This window comes from Geotrypetes seraphini, chromosome 9 (genome assembly GCF_902459505.1).
Source record: "Geotrypetes seraphini chromosome 9, aGeoSer1.1, whole genome shotgun sequence".
In the NCBI taxonomy this organism is placed as follows: Eukaryota; Metazoa; Chordata; class Amphibia; order Gymnophiona; family Dermophiidae; genus Geotrypetes; species Geotrypetes seraphini.
The window spans coordinates 119,197,596-119,217,666 of NC_047092.1; the positions used below are offsets into that span (position 1 = coordinate 119,197,596).

At 46.4% G+C, this 20,071-nt stretch overlaps 1 protein-coding gene and 1 long non-coding RNA gene across 3 annotated transcripts in view; one reads left to right on the top strand and one right to left on the bottom strand.

Moving 5' to 3' along the window:
* Positions 1-20,071, top strand: part of LOC117366350 — a 175,211-nt gene that overhangs the window by 108,348 nt on the left and 46,792 nt on the right. The window lies entirely within an intron of this gene.
* The window catches only part of LOC117366348 (allantoinase, mitochondrial-like), a 174,323-nt gene that overhangs the window by 99,054 nt on the left and 55,198 nt on the right, over positions 1-20,071 (bottom strand). For both annotated transcript variants that reach the window (XM_033957618.1, XM_033957620.1), the window contains one exon: positions 2,097-2,211. In XM_033957618.1, the coding sequence (XP_033813509.1) occupies positions 2,097-2,211 (115 nt within the window). The remainder of the gene's footprint in view (positions 1-2,096; positions 2,212-20,071) is intronic.

The window sequence follows — 20,071 nt, forward strand, 5'->3', positions numbered from 1 at the left end:
CTGAGTGGGTCTTTGGGTGTTGTGTTGGGATCTCTTCCAGTGGTTTATCAGTATCTCCTTCTGGTCCAAGGAAGGAAACTTTGTTATCCTTAGCATTGACCTACAGAATATGTTTGTAACAGCGCTGCTTGTGTGGCATTAGGCTATGTAGTGATCGAAAGAAAAAACCAGACCTTTGCACATTTTTGCACTATATGGTGGGTGTATGAGGAGATTCACATTTCCTGCACAGCTAAGTCCATGTGAAGTTACCTTGTGCTGTATTTGACATCTAGCAAGGTCTCTGTTTGAAAGGAAAGATCTAAACTTAAAAATGAAGTGGCCAGAAGTTATGGTAAAAGCAGATAGTGTAGCTGGTTTTAAGAAAGATTTGGACAAATTCCTGGAGGAAAAGTCCATAATCTGTTATTAAGACATGGGGGAAGTGTCTGCTTGCCCTGGATCGGTAGCATGGAATGTTGCTACTCTTTGGGTGTTGACCAGGTACTAGTGACCTGGATTGGTTACCATGAGAATGGGCTACTGGGCATGATGGACCATTGGTCTGACCCAGTTAGGTTATTCTTATGTTATGTTCTCATCTGTAGGGGCCTTTGTTTTTACTTCTTATTTTAATGTATTTTTTTTCTGGGAACTTATCAGTGTTTTTTAGAATGGGAACAAAAATGGAAGAGAATTAATGTGTGTGGGATGAGGGGGTAACTAATTTCTTCAGCTAAATAATTCAATCCACTTCAAACAGACATAGGAGAACTCACGCACCATTCACACACCCTCCAACCAAAAACGTCAAAAGAAAAAAACTGTTCGACAACCTCCTAGCCATTCGAGCTGCAACACTCGACCCCCAACTCTACAACCAATTGACATCAACCACAGACTGCAAAACCTTCAAAAAGAAATAAAAACCCTTCTATTCAAAAAACACATAAAACCGAACTAACACAATCAGAACTGTCCCAAGCATCACCTGCAACTACTCCATATGTACTTCTGATGTCATGACAATTCAGACATAATTTATGTTATGTTATGTTTGGAATATAAGAAAATTTTCACTGCCTGTTTCTATTCTGACCATTTATTCTGTTTCATGGTCATTACAAAAAATATTTTTTTACATAGGGGGGGGGGGGGTCAAAAAATGATGGGCCCCGGGTGCCACATACCCTAGGTACGCCACTGATCCCCAGTAATGGTTGTCCCTTCCCTGTGATACTAAAAGGGGGTACCAGCTGTATAATAGCTTCAGATGGTATAGAACTGCAGATTCCATTAAAAAAATACTTTGAGTAGTACTGAAGCTGCAAATTATTGTAGATCCAAATACAAGAGGCAACAGACACATGACCTCCAGAGTACATGCAACAAAATAAAATAAGCTTTGCCTTGTCACCCATTCCTTCATAAGAATAGCCTTACTGGGTCAGACCAATGGTCGATCTAGCCCAGTATCCCGTCTTCATAAAGGCCAATTCAAGTCACAAGTATCTGGCAAAAACCCAAATAGTAGCAGCATTCCATGCCACCAATCAAGGCAAGAAGTGGCTTCCCCATGTCTGTCTGAACAGTAAACTATGGACTTTTCCTCCAGGAACTTGTCCAAACCTTTCTTTATTACCAGCTACATTAATCACTCTTACCACATCCTCTGGCATACTCAAATAGAAGTGACAGCAAACAATGCAGTCATTGTCACTATGAGCAAAACTGATGGTACAGTTACCTGAAACATCCATGAAAATGTCCTTAACTCTGAGCTCTGAGTGTCACATACCCTAGGTATGCCACTGACTTACAGTATTCTGAAAGTTGCCCATCTAAATATTTGTCCCGACTATGGCCCACCTATGCTCAACCCATGTGAACACTCCCTTTATAAATGCATGTATGCCATTTCAGTGCCAATTTGTAGCATACTACTTAGGCACCAAAATGATGTTTTCTAATTGTACACTTAGATGCATAAATGTATTTTGTACCTTTAGACACAGAGATGGTACGTACATGTAAGCTACTTGTTATATTTTGGAAATATTTAAGGGTGGATAATTTACAACATATTTTCACTATGTTATTCAACATGAAAAGCCAACCTGATTATTTGGGATAATTCCTCCCCAGAAGGCTATATCCACATAGCATTTTCCGTCAGCAGCTTGTAGCTTCTTATTGAAGTTGGAAAGAGTAGTGGTGGGAGGCAGGCTGTTCCTGAAGGCCAAGCAAAGATAAGCATATTGTTAAATCATTTTTAGCTTTCCCAAAGTTTGTATATTGTGTTTTCCATTTAATATTTATGAATCCAAGCAAAATAACCTTTAGGCCTGTTATTCAAAAGCACTTATCTGAACAGAGTGTCCTGTCTGGGAATTTTCAGCAGTACTATTTGGATACTGTTGTTGAAAATTCATACAGACTGGGGCAAATTCAGTACTGTGCCAAAAAAAGGCACCAAAATGCTGGACACTAATCTAGGCCCACAATCTAAGGGTCGAGATGCCGTTATAGAATGGAGCCTAAGTTAACATTTATGCACCAACATTTTGGTGCAAGCACTTATGTCTGGTCTATAGCAAAGCATAAATATAGGTGCCTAAATAGTACCCTTAAGGGCATAACTTATAAAATTCTATACATGTTTAAGTTACATGCATAAGTGTGCATCCTGCCCAGGCCCCATCTACATGCATGGCCTCCTTGTAGTTACATGTGCTAGCACTTAGGTGCTATCTTAAAGAATAGAGCTAAATGCAGTTACATGTATAATTGTCAGTTTAGGTGCCATATGGAATTTAACCCCATCCATTACACCTAACTGCACACCAAACTGTCACAAAATTTTCCGTGGCAGATTATAGAATGAGGAGTAGTGCCAGAGCATGACACATGCTAGGAATAAGAACATAAGAAGTTGCCTCCGCTGAGGCAGACCAGAGGTCCATCTCGCCCAGCGGTCCAATCACGCGGCGGCCCATCAGGCCCATTGCCTGAGCAGTGGTCCCTGACTATTTCTATAACCTACCTCTACTCCTATCCCTATAACCCACGTCTATTTTTATCTGTACCCCTCAATCCCTTTGTCCTCTAGGAACCTATCCAAACCTTCTTTGAAGCCCTATAACATGCTCCTGCCTATCACAGCCTCCGGGAGTGCGTTCCATGAATCCACCACCCTCTGGGTGAAAAAGAACTTCCTAGTGTTTGTTCTAAACCTGTCCCCTTTCAATTTCTCCGAGTGCCCCCTTGTACTTGTGCTTCCCCATAATTTGAAAAATCTGTCCCTGTCTACTTTTTCTATGCCCTTCAGGATCTTGAAGGTTTCTATCATGTCTCCTCTAAGTCTCCGCTTCTCTAGGGAGAACAGCCCCAGTTTTTTCGTCTGTCAGTGTATGAGAGGTTTTCCATACCCTTTATCAGCTTAGTTGCTCTTCTCTGGACTCCCTCAAGTACTGCCATGTCCTTCTTGAGGTACGGTGACCAGTACTAGACACAGTACTCCAGATGTGGGCGCACCATTGCGCGATACAGTGGCAGGATGACTTCCTTCGTCCTGGCCGTGATACCCTTTTTGATGATACCCAACATTTTGTTTGCTTTCCTTGAGGCTGTGGCGCACTGTGCCGACGCCTTTAATGTTGTGTCTACTATTACTCCCAGGTCTCTTTCAAGGTTACTTACCCCTAGCAGTGATCCTCCCATTTTGTAAGTGTACATCGGGTTCTTTTTCCCTACATACATGACCTTGCATTTCCCTATATTGAAGCTCATTTGCCACTTTTTGGCCCACTCTTCCAGTGTCGTCAGATCCTTTTGGAGATCTTCGCAGTCTTCCGTGGTTTTAACCCTGCTGTATAGTTTGGTGTCATCTGCAAATTTAATGACCTCACATTTTGTTCCTGCCTCCAGGTCGTTAATAAATATACTGAACAGGAGCGGTCCCAGCACCAACCCCTGCGGAACTCCGCTCGTGACCCCTTGCCAGTCTGAGTAATGTCCCTTTACTCCAACCCTCTGTTTCCTGTCTGCCAGCCAGTTTTTGATCCATCGGTGGACCTCACCTTGCACCCCGTGATTCCACAGCTTCTTAAGCAGTCTTTCGTGTGGCACCTTGTCGAAGGCTTTTTGGAAGTCAAGGTAAATGATGTCTATGGATTCCCCTTTATCCACCTGGCTGTTTACCCCCTCAAAGAAATGCAATAGGTTTGTGAGGCATGACCTACCCTTGCAGAAGCCATGCTGACTCGACTTTAGCTGTCCATTGTTTTCGATGTGTTCATAGATGCTGTCCTTAATCAGTGCTTCCATCATCTTTCCCGGGACCGAGGTCAAACTCACCGGCCTGTAGTTTCCTGGGTCACCCCTTGAACCCTTCTTGAAGATGGGAGTGACATTTGCTATTTTCCAGTCCTCCGGGATCTCTCCAGTTTTTAAGGATAGGTTGCATATTTGTCAAAGTGGCTCTGCTATTTCGTTCCTTAGTTCCTTGAGTACCCTTGGGTGAATGCCGTCTGGACCTGGTGATTTGTCGCTCTTTAGCCTGTCTATCTGCCTGAGGACATCCTCTTGGCTTACCTCTAGTTGGACCAGCTTAACATCCTGATCTCCCTTTACGATCTCTTTGGGTTACGGAATGTTGGTTGTGTCCTCCCTCGTGAAGACTGACGTGAAGAACTGATTTAACTTGTCAGCTATCTCTTTTTCCTTTTTTACCACTCCCTTTCTGTCTCCATCATCCAAGGGTCCCACTTCCTCCCTTGCTGGTTGCTTCCCCTTAACGTACTTGAAGAATGATTTGAAGTTTGTTGCTTCCCCCACCAGCCTCTCTTCATATTCTCTTTTTGCTTTCCTAACCACTCTGTGACAATCCCTTTGGTGTTCTTTGAGCTCCTTTTGGTTGTCCTTTGTTGGTCCTTTTTCCATTTTTTTGAACAATGCTTTCTTTTCACTTATCGCCTTGTTTACTGCATTTGTTATCCACACTGGGTTTTTGGTTCTATTTTTTTTGTACCCTTTCCTGAACTTGGGAACGCACAGGTTCTGTGCTTTGTGCACCGTGCCCTTGAGTAAGGTCCAGGCTTTTTCTACGGATTCCATCCTCCTTGTGTTGCCGTTGAGTTTCTTCCCCACCATTTTCCTCATGGCATCATAATTCCCTTTTTTGAAGTTGAGTGCTGTCGTTGTGGTTCTCTTCACCTTTGATGATCCAATTTCCAGCCTGCACTGGATCGTGTTGTGATCGCTGTTTCCTAGTGGGGCTAGTACCGCCACCTCCTTTGCGGGTCCCCCTAGCTCGTTGAAGATTAGGTCAAGAGTGGCATCTCCCCGTGTTGGTTCCGTGACCAGCTGTTCCATGAAACAGTCCCTCGTGGCCTCCAGGAATTTGGTCTCCCTTGTATTCTGAAACACATGAGTGTAAGCATGGTATTCCACAGGGCTCTATTTTGTCCCCTCTCCTCTTTAATATCTTCATGGCTCCTCTTCTTGAACTATGTCAATCCATTGGATTTTCAGTCTTTGCCTACACAGCCGATATCTAACCTTTACATCCGCTCAACCATGGCAGTACTAACGAAATAGCAGAAATCAACGATAAACTAGAAAAGGTCAGAACATGGCTACTCAACAATATGTTAGCACTTAATGTCACCAAAACCAAAATGATGCTGTTTTCATGGAAACAAGAAATTATTCTGCCTATACCAATTAGATTTCACTCCGTTCTCTTACAAGAAGTGTCATCGATGAAAATACTTGGTGTTATTTTAGATCAGCGACTGTCGTTCCACATCAGTGGAGTAGCAAAATCTTGTTTTTATCATCTGCACATGATTAGATCCATAGCAAAATTTTTGGAACCTAAATCTTTAAACATTCTAATCCATTCGTTAATCATAGCAAAACTCGATTATTGTAACTCTTCATTTATTGGTGTAACCCATAAGGATAAAAAAAGACTTCAGATCATTCAAAATACAGCCAAACTTATATTAAAGGCTAAGAAGTACGACCACGTTACTCCTCTTTTGCAAAAAGCTCACTGGTTCCCAATTATGCATAGAATCTCCTATAAAATCATACTACTGACATTCAAAACGCAATTCTTTAAGGAGCCTCAATACATATATAATTTACTAACTCCATACACCCCAACACATACACTTCGTTCCATGGATCAACATCTTCTTACAGTACCATCATTAAAAATTATTGGTACACGCAGGAAAAGCATATTTTTGGTTATTGCACCGCAGACATGGAATGCCCTCCCACTATATCAGTGGTCTCAAACTCGAACCCTTAGTGGGGCCACATTTTGAATTTGTAGTACTTGGAGGGCTGCAGAAAAAAAATTTAAAGTTAAAGGAAAGATTTATCTAATATAATAAAACGCTAGGCTGCGAATGCGCAGTTCCATTGCGTGCGTCCGTTTTCCCTGAGATGTACAGCATCTCAGATAGGAGTGCGCATGCGCCCGAAACACTCTCTCTCCTCCCCCGAGACGGATGTCGGACACGGCGGCTGTCGGCCCTTGCTGTTTTTTAATCTGCCCTGCTCCTTGCCTGAAGTCCTCTCTCCTCCTCCGAGGCTGATGTCGGACGCGGCGGCTGTCTCCCCCGAGGCGGATGATCTTATGGGAATCAATGTTTTTCGCTCTGCCCTGCTCCTTGCCTTACTATATTTTTAAATTGAAAGACCAGGTAGCGGCTCCTCTCAGGATCCCCACCTGCGTCGGAAGTCCAATGCAGTCGGGGATCTTGAGAGGAGCCGCCGCCGCCGCCGCCATGTCTTTCAACTTAAAAATATACTAAGGCAAGGAGCAGGGCAGAACGATCTTCAAAATGGCGGCAAATCGATCTCCGTTCCTCCGGGGGGGGGGGGGGTCTGGGAGGAGAGGGATCGCGGCCACTCAGCGCCCCCACCGAGGAGCCCAGCAACTTTCCGCTGTCCCGACTCATTTGCCGCCCCCCCTTCCCTTACCGCGGGCCCGACTGGCGATTTAAGCAGCGTGTCAGCACTCTTCACACGCTGCTTCGGGCCCTTCTACTGCCCTGATTTACTCTGGCACGTCCGGAGCAAATCAGGGCAGTAGAAGGGTCCGAAGCAGCGTGTGAAGAGTGCTCCACACGCTGCTTGAATCGCCATGTGTAGTCGGGCCCGCGGGAAGGGAAGGGAAGGGGGGGGCGGCAAAGGACTCGGGCCTGCGTTTGTAGTCACGACTGTGGGAAGGGAAAGAGGGTAGAGGAAACGCTAATGCAGGCACAGGGAACTGGTGTGGGGGGAGGGAATGCAGCTTTGCACAGACAGACAGAGGGAGGAAGGAAGACAGAAAGACAAGAAGAAAGACACAGGGGCAGGTGCACAGTGAACTGGTGTGGGGGGAGGGAATGCTGCTTTGGACAGACAGACAGAGGGAGGCAGGGACACAGAAAGACAAGAAGAAAGACACAGGGGCAGGTGCACAGGGAACTGGTGGGGGAGGAAATGCTGCTTTGGACAGACAGACAGAGGGAGGAAGGGACACAGAAAGACAAGAAGAAAGACACAGGGGCAGGTGCGGGACAGCGGGAGTCGCGTCAGGAGGAGTGTGGGATGCCGCAGAAGGAACTTTTCCAATGGGTGCAACTGGGTGGCTGTCGGGAGCCTCTGATCACGGGCAGAGCAAGGTAAGTGTATCATAGGGATAAGAAGGAAGAGGGGGGGAGAAAAAGGAAGGGACGCCTACTGCTGAACAGGGGGAGAAGGAAAGAGGTGCTGATGGACAGGGGGGTGAAGAAAAAAAACGGAGGCCTAATGTTGGACAGGGGGAGAAGGAAGGTGCTGCTGGACAGGGGGAAGGTAAAACAAAGGGAGAAGGGCTGCTGCTGCATAAGGAGACCTGTGAAGGGGTGGTGGTGGACACAGGGGATGTAAAAGGAAGGGACAATGGACAGGAGGAGCAGGCAAGGGGTGGTGATGGACAGCCAAGGAAAAGAAAGACAGAAAGAAAGAAAGCGGTTAAGGAGAGAGAGAGAGAGAGAAAGAAATAAAGAGAGACACACAAACATATATTCTAGCACCTGTTAATGTAACGGGCTATAAGACTAGTAAACTATAAAGAGTTTTACTTTATGCAAAATTGTCATTAACTATTTTTTTCTGCAGCCCTCCAAGTACCCTATTTTTTCTGCAGCCCTCACATTTAAAGTTTAATATCTTTCCTTTCTCAAAAATGACACATTTCAATCACTATATTGAAAATAAAATCATTTTCCCTACCTTTGTTGTCTGTGCATTTAACTATGTTTCCAGGGTCTTCTTGTCCTTTGACTGGTTTTCTCTCCATCTTCACTTTCTGCCTTGCATCCATCTTTGGCATTAACTGTTTTCTTTTCAAAATCTACGTTTCCATGTCTTACCTTCCCTCTCTTCTTCTGTCCCTATTTCCATGATCTTCCATCTCTTTCTTTCCTTTCTCTCCTCTCCTTCCTTCCATCCTTTCCCCTGGTCTGGCATCTGTCTCCTTCCCTCCCCCAACTTTTTATTTCTTTCACCCTGCCCCCTTTTTTCTTTCTCTCTCTCTCCGTGCCTCCTTTCTTTCTGTCTTTCTCTCTCCATGCCCCTTTCTGTCTGTGTCCTGTCTCCCTTCTTACTTCTCCCTGCCCTCCCCCAAGCCACTACCATTGGGGAACAGGCCGCGCCGAGGTCTTAACTTTCCCTGTTTATCTTCCCCAGCGCGGGGCCAACCAATTCTCGCCACCCAACGTCAATTCTAACGTTGGGGAGGGACTTCCGGGCCAGCAAGGCAGTGATTGGCTGGCCCGGAACTTCCTCCCCGACGTTAGGGCTAGATTCACTAACAATAGCGACTCAATTGCTGTTGGCCGATTCTCTGGCCGATTTGCCAACAGCGATTAATTCACTATTAAGTTTGCATGCAAATAATTTGCACAAAAGTGCAAATCATTTGCATGCAAACCCACCGACTCAATCACTCAGTGAGCCACTAAGACATGTGCAGAGCCCTGACAGTAGTGACAGGAGAAACAGCCTCCTGTCACTGCTGCCAGGGCTTCTGCTGGGTTTTTGTTTTTTTATTTTTTTAATGGCACAGATATTTTGCGTGTATTACACATGCAAAATATCTGTCCAATAAAAAATGGCTCCCAACAGCACCCCCCTCTGACAAAGCGCCCCTCCGCGAACCAAAAAAATGGCAGGAGGGATGCCCACTCCCTCCTGCCACCAGACGCTCCCCCCTCTGCACGAATATGGCAGGAGGGATGGCTTTTTTGCATGGGGTTTTACTAATTTGCATGGCCAGATCAGAAAATGGGCGATCAAGAGGAAAAACATACGGTGGGCCGTTTTGTGAATCAGGTCGGTTAGCAGCAATTATTGCTAAACCTGTGAAAACAGATTTAGTGATGATTGCTGACTTTAGTGAATCTGAGCCATAGTTCTTCTTTTACAAAGCCGATTACTGCAGCAGCCCACGGTAATTGCACCATTGCCACGCAGCTTTGTAAAAGGAGGAGATAGTGAAAACAAAAGGATAACTAAAAAATTTTGCCATTGGCTAATTTCCTAAACTATGACTTTGGCCCCCTTTTATCAAGCTGCTTAAGGGTTTTTTTTTAAAATCACAGGCCACTGCGTTAAAAGCTCCGACGCTCCTAGAATTCCTAGGAGCATCGGAGCTTTTATCGCAGTGACCAGCAATAAAAAAAAACCTATGCTGTTTGATAAAAAGAGGCCTTTGTTTAAAAAAGGAAGAGCCAGCATTTTAAACTAGCTCCAAGGAAAATCTGGAAATATAATTACATTTCTTTTACAGAAAGCCAGGTTGAATACTGCACAGTAAAACATGCAGGAGAAGCAAAATATTTTTCCTTGCTTGAAAGACATTAAAAGTTTCTGTATTCAAAGATGAGAAAGAAAAGCTGAAATTCTAACCTTCACTAATAAAGGACATTAAAGCTGAGCATATATGAATACAGGAGAAAAGAAATCCCATGCATGAAACATTTAAAAATGCAAAGAAGCCTTATTCTCAGCAGGCACCATTGTCCCGATTTTATAAATGATACCTAAAGGTAAGCACCTAGATCAGTATGTCTAACTGATCTAGGCGCCTAACTTAATTTTCTTAATTAGCATCATTAATTGAAAGTGCCATTAAAAAAAACAATTTTAAAACAATTAAAAATTTAAAAAAAATTAATTAACTGGTAGGCGTCTAACTCAGTAGGCACCTACCACTTTGAGATAAACACCTACTCCAAGGTGCCTACCAGCAAGTAGGCATGGGTAAGGTTACTAGATTTTCTCGAAGGAAAATCCGGACCCATGGCCATGCCCCAGGCCCGCCCAGTTCCACCCACATCACACCCCCATCCCTGCCCCTCATCCCCGCCTCCAGCCCAATCCCTATCCCCCTTAACCTGTTCGTGTGTTGGGACAGCATGCCATCCCGACGTTGGAAGCATTTCAAACCCCGAACAAAGTGCCGGGTTTTGAAAAGCAGTACAAACCCCCAGGCATGTCCTCAAAAGGAGGACATGCCTGGAGAAATCTGGACTTCTGGTAACCCTTAGAATGGGTTATGGGTGGATTTTGGGTATGGTTTGACTTAAGCACCAGTAGGTGCCTAACTTAGGCACACTCCTTTAGGTTTCAACACCTACCAGCACCTAAGACCGCTTAGGCACCACTAGGCATGATTCTATAAATAGTGCCTAGCAGATAATTGATAGTTGCACTCAGCAGTGCCTAGGAGTTAGGCACCATTTATAGAATTAGGCCCCATGTTTGCATGAAGGATACAAAGATCTGAATTCAGTTTCAGTTTCATTCCTTTTAGTTTTGATAGTGTTGAATCTTATAGCCAATGGCCAAGTTCAACCACAGCTAATCTATGTAAATAATGACTGGCTAATCATAATTTCTTTATCTTGTTTACAAGTATTTGAAAATAATTTTCTCTGAGTAAAACATGAATAATTGTAATTATCTCAACTTCTAGAGATATCCCTAGGGGAACGCACAAATAAATTTTAAAATTCTGTAGAAAAATATGCATTTTTGAGATCACATGATTTCCACAGAAAATATTTTGTTTCAGTTAATTTAGGAAAGATGACAATAGGTAGGGTTACCAGATGTCCAGAAAAACCCAGAGATGTTCTCATTTTAGAGGATTGTCCGGGCTCCCGGATGGACTTTCCAAAACCAGGCATTTGTACAGGTTTTTGAAAGCCCAGACGAGCTCTGGCCGCATATAGAGGGTCTCTGAGCATGCGCAGATGACATCACACACATCCACGCTTTTAATATACCTAAAAACGTTTTTACTAGTGATTTTGCATCCAGTACAATCTTCTTTTCGATGTCTCTCTTTGCCTTCCTTATCAGCGCAGTGGTTAAAGCTACAGCCTCAGCACCCTGGGGTTGTGGGTTCAAACTAGAGAGTTGCGCGGGGACAGAAATCCCACCCGTCCCCACCCGTCCCCGCCAAAGTCCCACCCGTCCCCACCCGTCCCCGCGAGGAATCCCACCCGTCCCTACCCGTTCCCGTGAGGAATCCCTCCGTCCCCACCCGTCCCCGCGAGGAATCCCCTCCATCCCCACCCGTCCCTATAAACTTCAGAAATAGTTATTTCATTTAATTATGCTACTGAATTAAAGGCTCTGGTAGAAACCCATTTACAAATAAGCAAAAAGACTTTATTAATTTGAAAATATTAATTGGGAAGAATACATACTTTGTAAACGGGTTTCTACCAGAGCCTCTAATGTTTATAAATTTTTATCAACACAACTAATATACTACTTTATCCTGAAGCAAAAAAAAAAAAAAAGAAATAGAATTATTTTCCTACCTTTGTTGCCTGGTTTCTGCTTTCCTCATGTTCTCATTCAATTCCTTCCATCCACTGTCTCTCTTCCTTCTGCATCTTCCATTTGCTCTGTTACTGTGCCTCTCCCTTTCTTCCCCCTTCCAAATTGGTCTGGCACCCATCTTCTTCTCTCCGCTCCCCCCATAGTCTGGAATCTGTCTTCTTCCCTGCCAGCGTTTTCTCCCTACTCTCTCTTCCTCATTTCCTTTCAGTGTCCTTCTCCCCCCATCTTCCCCATGTCCTTTCAGCGTCCTTCTCCCTCTCTGTCTTCCCCATGGCCTTTCAGCGTCCTTCTCCACCCCTTTGTCTTCTCCATGTGCTTTCAGCATCCTTCTCCCCCCTCTGTCTTCCACAAGTGCTTTCAGAGTCCTTCCCCCCCCCCCGCTCTTCCCATGGCCTTTCAGCGTCCTTCTCCACCCCTTTGTATTCCCCCATGTGCTTTCAGCATCCTTCTCCCCCCTCTGTCTTCCACAAGTGCTTTCAGAGTCCTTCCCCCCCGCCCTTCCCATGGCCTTTCAGCGTCTTTCTCCCCCCTCCTTCTCTACCGCCCCGGGTGCAGCACAGCCGGCCAGGTCCCCTTACTTTTGTGGCAGTTCCCCGACCGACCGACCGACAACAGCCCCGGTCCGACAAACCTCCCTGCCCTTAACCACAAATCTAAATTACCTTCTTACAGCTGCTGTAAGAAGGTAATTTAGATTCGCGGCTACAGGGCAGGGAGGATTGTCGGACCCGGGCTGTTATCGGTCGGTCGGGGAAGTGCCACAAAAGTAAGGGGACCTGGCCGGCTGTGCTGCACCCGGGGCGGGGCGGGGCGGGGCGGACCGCCCCCCTCCCTTGGTAGCCACTCGAACCGCGAGGCTACTCTCCTTCTCCTTACCTGCCCTGCCTGTAGCACAGAGCCGAACGGAAGTCTTCCCGACGTCAGCGCTGACGTCGGAGGGAGGGAGGGCTTTGTTTAAGCCCTCCCTCCCCTCCGACGTCAGTGCTGATGTCGGGAAGACTTCCGTTTGGCTCTGTGCTGCAAGCAGAGAAGGTAGGGAGAAGAAGAGCCGCGTGACTGAGTACATGCAGCCCCGCAGGAGCCCCGCGACCCTCGGAGGCATCCCCATGGGATCCCCGCGACCCTAGGGGGCGTCCCCACGGGATCCCCGCGACCCTAGGGGCGTCCCCATGGGATCCCCGTGACTCGAAGGGGGAACCCGCGGGATGCCCGCGGGTCCCGCGGGATTCCCATCGTCCCCGTTCCCGTGCAGCTCTCTAGTTCAAACCCATACTTCTCCTTGTGACCCTGGGCAAGTCACCTAATCTCCCCATTGCTCCAGGTACATTAGATAGATTGTGAGCCCACCAGGACAGAAAGGGAAAAAATGCTTGCGCACCTGAATAAATTAATATAAACCGTTCTGTGCTCTCCTGGGAGAACGGTATACAAAAATAAATAAATAAATTGTGCTGATTCCAATTATTTTCAGTCAGATTTTTCATCTACTACTATTCTAATAGCTTCTTTCACCTCACTCATTAACCATGCCAGCTGCCATTTGGTCTTCCTTCCTCCTTTTTTAATACATGAAATATATCTGGTCTGGGCTTCCAGGATAATATTTTTAAATAACATTCAAGCCTGATGTAAATTTTTGACCTTTGCAGCTGCTCCTCTGAGTTTCATTTTTACCATTCTCCTCAGGTTATCATGGTCTCATTTTTTAAAGTTAAATGCTGTTGTATTGAATTTCTTGTGTGAACTTAATCCAGGGATTATATCAAATCTGATCATGCGGATCCTTTGGGAAGATGGCTTAAAGTTGACATGAAATCTGGGGAATGTGAATCAGGCTGAATTTTTTTAAGGCTCTTCAACAGTTGATTTTACCACTGGCTACTTCTAAATTAATAGTAGCGGGGGACTTCAATGCAGTTATGGACCCATTGGTAGATAAACAACCCAGCAGGTTACAAAAATCTATGGGTTTAGAGAATTTGGTACAGTCGTGTGGACTAAAAGATATATGGAGGATCCTTCATTATAATGCTCGGGAATTTTCATTTTGCTCCCATGTTCACAATTCATTTTCAAGAATAGATTATATTTTTGTTTTGGATAATATAGTACAACAGGTAACAAAAGCGGTTGTAGAACCAATAATTTTGTCAGATCATGGAGGAGTGTGAGTTGAGTTTAGGTTTGATGACCAAGAATGTAGTAGACCTGTGTGGAGATTTAATAATGCATTGCTTGAGGATTCAAATTTTCTTGATGAATTTCAAATTAAAATGAGTGATTATTTCCAAATTAATACTTCAGAGGAAGTCTCATTAGAAACATTATGGGATGCTTTCAAAGCTACCATGAGGGGGGCACTTCATATCATATTCTGCATATATTAGGAAGCAGCTAAAATTGGAAATTATTACTCTAGAACAGAAAATTAAGGATTTGGAGTTGCAATTGATCAGGAAATTGGAACAACCTACGTTACAGGCCCTCTTAAAAGCTAAATATAAATATAATGAAATTTCCTCTCAAATGGCTAGAAAAGAATTATTTTCTCAGCAGGCATTGTATTATGGAACCTCAAATAAAGCGAGAAGAATATTAGTTAATTATCTTAAAGCTAAAAAAAGAAAAGTTAAGATTGTTGCAATTAAAGATGAGAAGGGTGATACTCATTCTCAAACTGGAAGCATTTTAAAACAATTTTTGATCTTTTATAAAACTTTATATTCTTCCGAGTCTTATTCAGATAAAGAAATAGAAGGTTTAGAGTTCTTAAAGTTAATCAAGGAGCCTAAAATTCCCGAGCATATAAAAGGAACTCTTGAGATGCCTATATCACTGAAAGAACTTTAAGCAGCGTTGAAATCCTTTAGAGTTGGATCCGCTCCAGGTGGTGATGGGTATCTGGCGTTGGAGACCGTATCTGGTGAAAGACGTAAGAAGACTTGAGGTGGTCCAGAGGAGGGCGACGAAAATGATAGGAGGCTTGCGCCAGAAGACGTATGAGGAGAGACTGGAAGCCCTGAATATGTATACCCTAGAGGAAAGGAGAGACAGGGGAGATATGATTCAGACGTTCAAATACTTAAAGGGTATTAACGTAGAACAAAATATTTTCCAGAGAAAGGAAAATGGTAAAACCAGAGGACATAATTTGAGGTTGAGGGGTGGTAGATTCAGGGGCAATGTTAGGAAATTCTACTTTACGGAGAGGGTGGTGGATGCCTGGAATGCGCTCCCGAGAGAGGTGGTGGAGAGTAAAACTGTGACTGAGTTCAAAGAAGCGTGGGATGAACACAGAAGATTTAGAATCAGAAAATAATATTAAAGATTGAACTAGGCCAGTTACTGGGCAGACTTGTACGGTCTGTGTCTGTGCATGGCCGTTGGAGGAGGATGGGCAGGGGAGGGCTTCAATGGCTGGGAGGGTGTAGATGGGCTGGAGTAAGTCTTAACAGAGATTTCGGCAGTTGGAACCCAAGCACAGTACCGGGTAAAGCTTTGGATTCTCGCCCAGAAATAGCTAAGAAGAAAAAAAAAAAAAAAAAATTTAAATTGAATCAGGTTGGGCAGACTGGATGGACCATTCGGGTCTTTATCTGCCGTCATCTACTATGTTACTATGTTACTATGTTCACTGTAGAGTATAACAAATCATTTCAAATTACCCTACTACCTCATCTATTAAATTTATATCAGGCTCAACTAACTAAAGGTTGCATTACAGGTACTATAGCAGAATCTTTTACTATAGTTTTACCGAAGCCAAATAAAGATCCTACGTTGGTTTCAAATTACAGGCCTATTTCTTTGATAAATGTAGATGGAAATTTGTTGGCTAAGTTATTGGCATTGCACTTGGCTTAGTCTTTCCCTTATATTATAGGTATGCACCAAACGGGGTTCGTTGCTCGTAGATGTTCTTCAAATAAATCTAGACTGGCTTTCCACATGTTAAATTTAACAAAAGCCAAGGAAGATCCGGCCTTCTCTGTATCCTTGGATGCAGAGAAGGCCTTTGATCACGTAGAGTGGACCTTCATGTATCAAGCAATGGATTGGTTTGGTATTGGTTCTGGATTTATACAAATGATTCAAACCTTGTATAGCTTCCCTTATGCCAGATTATATATTAACTAGTGTTTAAGCCCGTTACATTAACGGGTGCTAGTAGAGCCTCCTTCCCTCACATGTGCCCTATTTTCATCCCCAGCTCCAAACCCATTTTTACGCCCCTCCCTCCCACCACGGTCCAACAGCACCTCTTCCCTGCGCCCCCGGTCAGCAGCACCTCTTCCCTGCTTCCCTGGTCAGCAGCATCTCTTCCCTGCTCCCCCGATCCCTCTTCCCTGCTTCACCAGTCAGCAGCACATCTTCCCTGCTCCCCCGGTCCCTCTTCCCTGCTCCCCCGGTCAGCAGTAACTCTTCCATGCTCCCCTGGTCAGCAGGACCTCTTCCCTGCTCCCCCGGTCCCTCTTCCCTGATCCCCCGGTCAGCAGCACCTCTTCCATGCTCCCCTGGTCCCTCTTCCCTGATCCTCAGCTCAGCAGCACATCTTCCCTGCTCCCCCGGTCTCGCTTCCCTGCTCCCCTGGTCAGCAGCAACTCTTCACAAATCTCTCGGCTGTAGCAGCGGCCGCAGCACTCTACACATGCTGCTTCACGGCCTTCAACTGCCCTGATTTGATTTGCCGCATATCTGATGATGTCATCAGGGACGCGGTGGAGCAATCAGGGCAGTTGAAGGCAGCGAAGCAGCGTGTGTAGAGTGCTGCGGCTGCTGCTACAGGCGAGAGGTTTGTGGGGACCGTGTGAAGGGGGGCGGCAAGGGAGTAAGGGTAGCGGTCAGACCGCTTGAAGGGGTTCGTGTGGGCCGGGGGGGATGGGGCGACGACGACACGGAAACCGACTCCTCCTGGGGTCTGCGGGAAGGGAAGGGTGGGGTGGCAAAGGACTTGGGTCCCGGGCGGCGGGATCAGTTTTTTGGTTCGTCCCGGGGGGAGGGAGGAGGCGGTCTTTGTACCCCAGTCCCGGCTTGTGAAGGCGATTGTCGGCTGGCTGGGAGAAGGCTTGTGGAGGCGATCGTCAGCGTGTGAAGAAACTTCCATATTGTGAGGTGGCTGTGACGTGAACCCGCGCATGCGCACTCGTGTTTTCCGCAACGGGATCAGGGAACACGTTTTTTTAATGCGCATGCGCGGCCTATCATTTTATTATATTAGACTAGTCTTTAAGCTCATTACATTAACGGGTGCTAGAATATATGTCTGTCTGTCTCTATCACTACCCCTGTCTTTTTTTTTCTGTCTCTATCCCTAGCCCCCTTTGTCTGTCTGTCTTTCTGTCTCTCTCCCTGCCCCTGTGTCTTTCTTCCTTTCTTTCTGTCTCCCTCCCCACTTCCCTGTGCAGCAGCCGCAGCATTCCCTCTCCCTTCATTTCCCTGTGCAGCAGCATTTTTTCCCTCCACCCACTTCCCTGTGCAGCAGCCACAGCATTCCCTCCCCCTCCATTTCCCTGTGTAGCAGTATTTTTTCCTTCCCCCCACTTCCCTGTGCAGCAGCCACAGCATTCCCTTCCCCTCCATTTCCCTGTGCAGCAGCAGCATTTCTCTATCTCCCCTTCTCTTCCCGCGGTCTGGCTGGATCCCTTGCCAGAGTTATATTTAAATTTAAAAGTGCCGCGGTGGCTCCTCTAATGATCCCCGCCTAAATCGGAAGTCTTCTCCGACGCAGGTGCAGCTCGTGAGAGGAGCCACCGTGGCACCTGTAAACTGAAAAATAACTCCGGCAAGGGAGCCGGCCAACTGGTAGTTCAATGAGAGCCACAGCTTCCTTAAACACATCCTCCCCCTTCCCTTCCTTCCCGCTGTCTGGCCAGCTGCTTTAGTCCATTGGCAGAATTATTTGTAAGTTGGTCCTGTTGTTCGGTCTGGCCTGCTCCCTGCTCCCTTAGTGCCTTGCCGTAGTGTATTTTTAAGTTTAAAGACGCGGTGGCAGCTCCTCTCATGATCCCCGCCTGTGTCGGACTTCCGACGCAGATGGGGATTGTGAGAGGAGCCGCCGCCATGTCTTTGAACTTAAAAATATACTACGGCAAGGCACGCAGGGAGCAGGCCAGACTGAACAACAGCACCTTGAAGTCCGCAAGTGTGCTTATAGGAAAACAGCTTCCTTAAACACATCTTCCTACCCCTCTTCCCTTCCTTCCCGCTGTGTAGCCAGAACTTTACACTACGGCAAGGCAGTAAGGGAGCAGGGTAGTGCTGCCCGATTCAGGAAAAAAAATTTTGATTCGATTCAGCCTACTGAATTGGTTTTTCGATTCGATTCGATTTTCCTGCCCAATTGAGTGTTTTTTTCAAACATCTGGTAGGTTTATTTTAAAGCCTCTTCACCCCCTTTGCCTTCTCCTAACCACACTGGCACTGTGGTGTAAACAAAATAAACAAACAAAAAATACTTTTCCTCTCTCTCTTAAATCATAGCCCACGTTTGCGGTCTAACACCAGCTCTGGCAGGATACACATTTCAAATCTGACATATTGTACTTACAAAATGGAAAATAAAATTAGTTTTTCTACCTTTTGTTGTCTGGTCATTATTCAAATCTTGTTGGTTCCAGGCTCTGGTTGTCTTCTGATAACTTGCTTGCCAGGGTCTCTTTCTTTCTTCTTTCTCCGTTCTAACCATCCATCTGCCATCTCTGTCCTCCCCTTCCATTTCCCTTCCCTCCCCCGGAGATCTGGCATCTTTTTTTTTTTTTTCGTCTCCATCCACAGATCCACCTTTTCTTAACTATCCTTTCATCCAGCATCTCTCCTTCCTTCTCCACCACCCCAGGGTCCACCATCTCTCCCTTTCTTTTCCCAACTACCCTCCTATCCAGTATCTCTATTTCCCCCTCCACACCATCCCTTGTGTCCAACTTCTCTCCCTTTCTGTTCTTTCCCTCCCTAAATCCCATTGTCCATCATCTCTCTCCCTCTCTTCTATTTTTAGATCCATTATTTATTCCCCCCCCCCAAATTCTGGCATATGCACGTCTCTTTGAACCCCCCTTTCCTCCCTCCGTATACTTCTACACTAATGCCCCCTCGCCTGAAGGTCTGTCCCCCCTGAAGGCCTGTACCTCCCCCCGGAAGGCCTGTCCCCCATGCCGGAAGGCCTGTCCCCCCCTTGAAGGCCTGCCTGTCCCCCCTGAAGGCCTATGCCACCATCCTTGGCCTGTCCCCTCTTTGAAGGCCTGACCCCCCTTAAAGATCTGCCCCCCCCTTAAAGGCCTGCACTCCACAAGGCCTGTCCCACCCCCTGAAGGACTGCCCCCCCAAAGGTCTGCCTGTCCCCCTTGAAGGCCTATGCCACCATCCCTGGCCTGTTCCCCCTTTGAAGGCCTACACACACCAAGGCCTGTCCCACCCCCTGAAGGACTGCCCCCCCCCCCCGAAGGTCTACCTGTCTCCCTGAAGGCCTATGCCACCATCCATGGCCTTCCCCCCTTTGAAGGCCTGTCCCCCCCTTAAAAGCCTGTTTCCCCTTAAAGGCCTGTTCCCCCCTTAAAGGCCTGCACCCCCCAAGGCCTGTCCCACCCCCTGAAGGACTGCCCCCCCCAAAAGGCAGCCCCCCTGAAGGACTGCCCCCCAAAATACTGCGTACCCCCCCAGGAAAGCCTCCGTGCTCCCCCTGACCTCCCCGAACCGTTTACCTTATAACATTAGCCTGCAGCCGAAGATCGCTGTTACAACGTCTTTGCAGTGCTTTGAGCTGTTTCCTCTGCTGTGGTCCCGCCCCTCCTCTGATGTCAGAGGCAGGATCGTGGCGGAGGAAACAGCTTAAAACACTGCAAAGACGCTATAACCTCAATCTTCGGCTGCAGGATAAAGCTATAAGGTAAACGGTTTGGGGAGGCCAGGGGAAACACGGAGGCCTTCCCGTGGGGGAGGGGGGATGCGCAGTCTTTCGGGGGGGGGGGCAGTCCTTCAGGGAGGCCAGGAGGGAAGTCGGACAGCAGCACTTCCCGACACACCCTCCCTCCTCGCCCTCTAAAACAGGTGCGGCAGCGGCCAGCCAGCAAGAGCAGCGCTGCCGCTCCTGCTTTAGGGGGCGAGGGGAGAGGGCCCAAATCGGGAAGCCAATTTAAATTGATTCGAATTTATTCACCCGAAGTGAATTGGTGAACTGATTCGAATCGGGAATCGG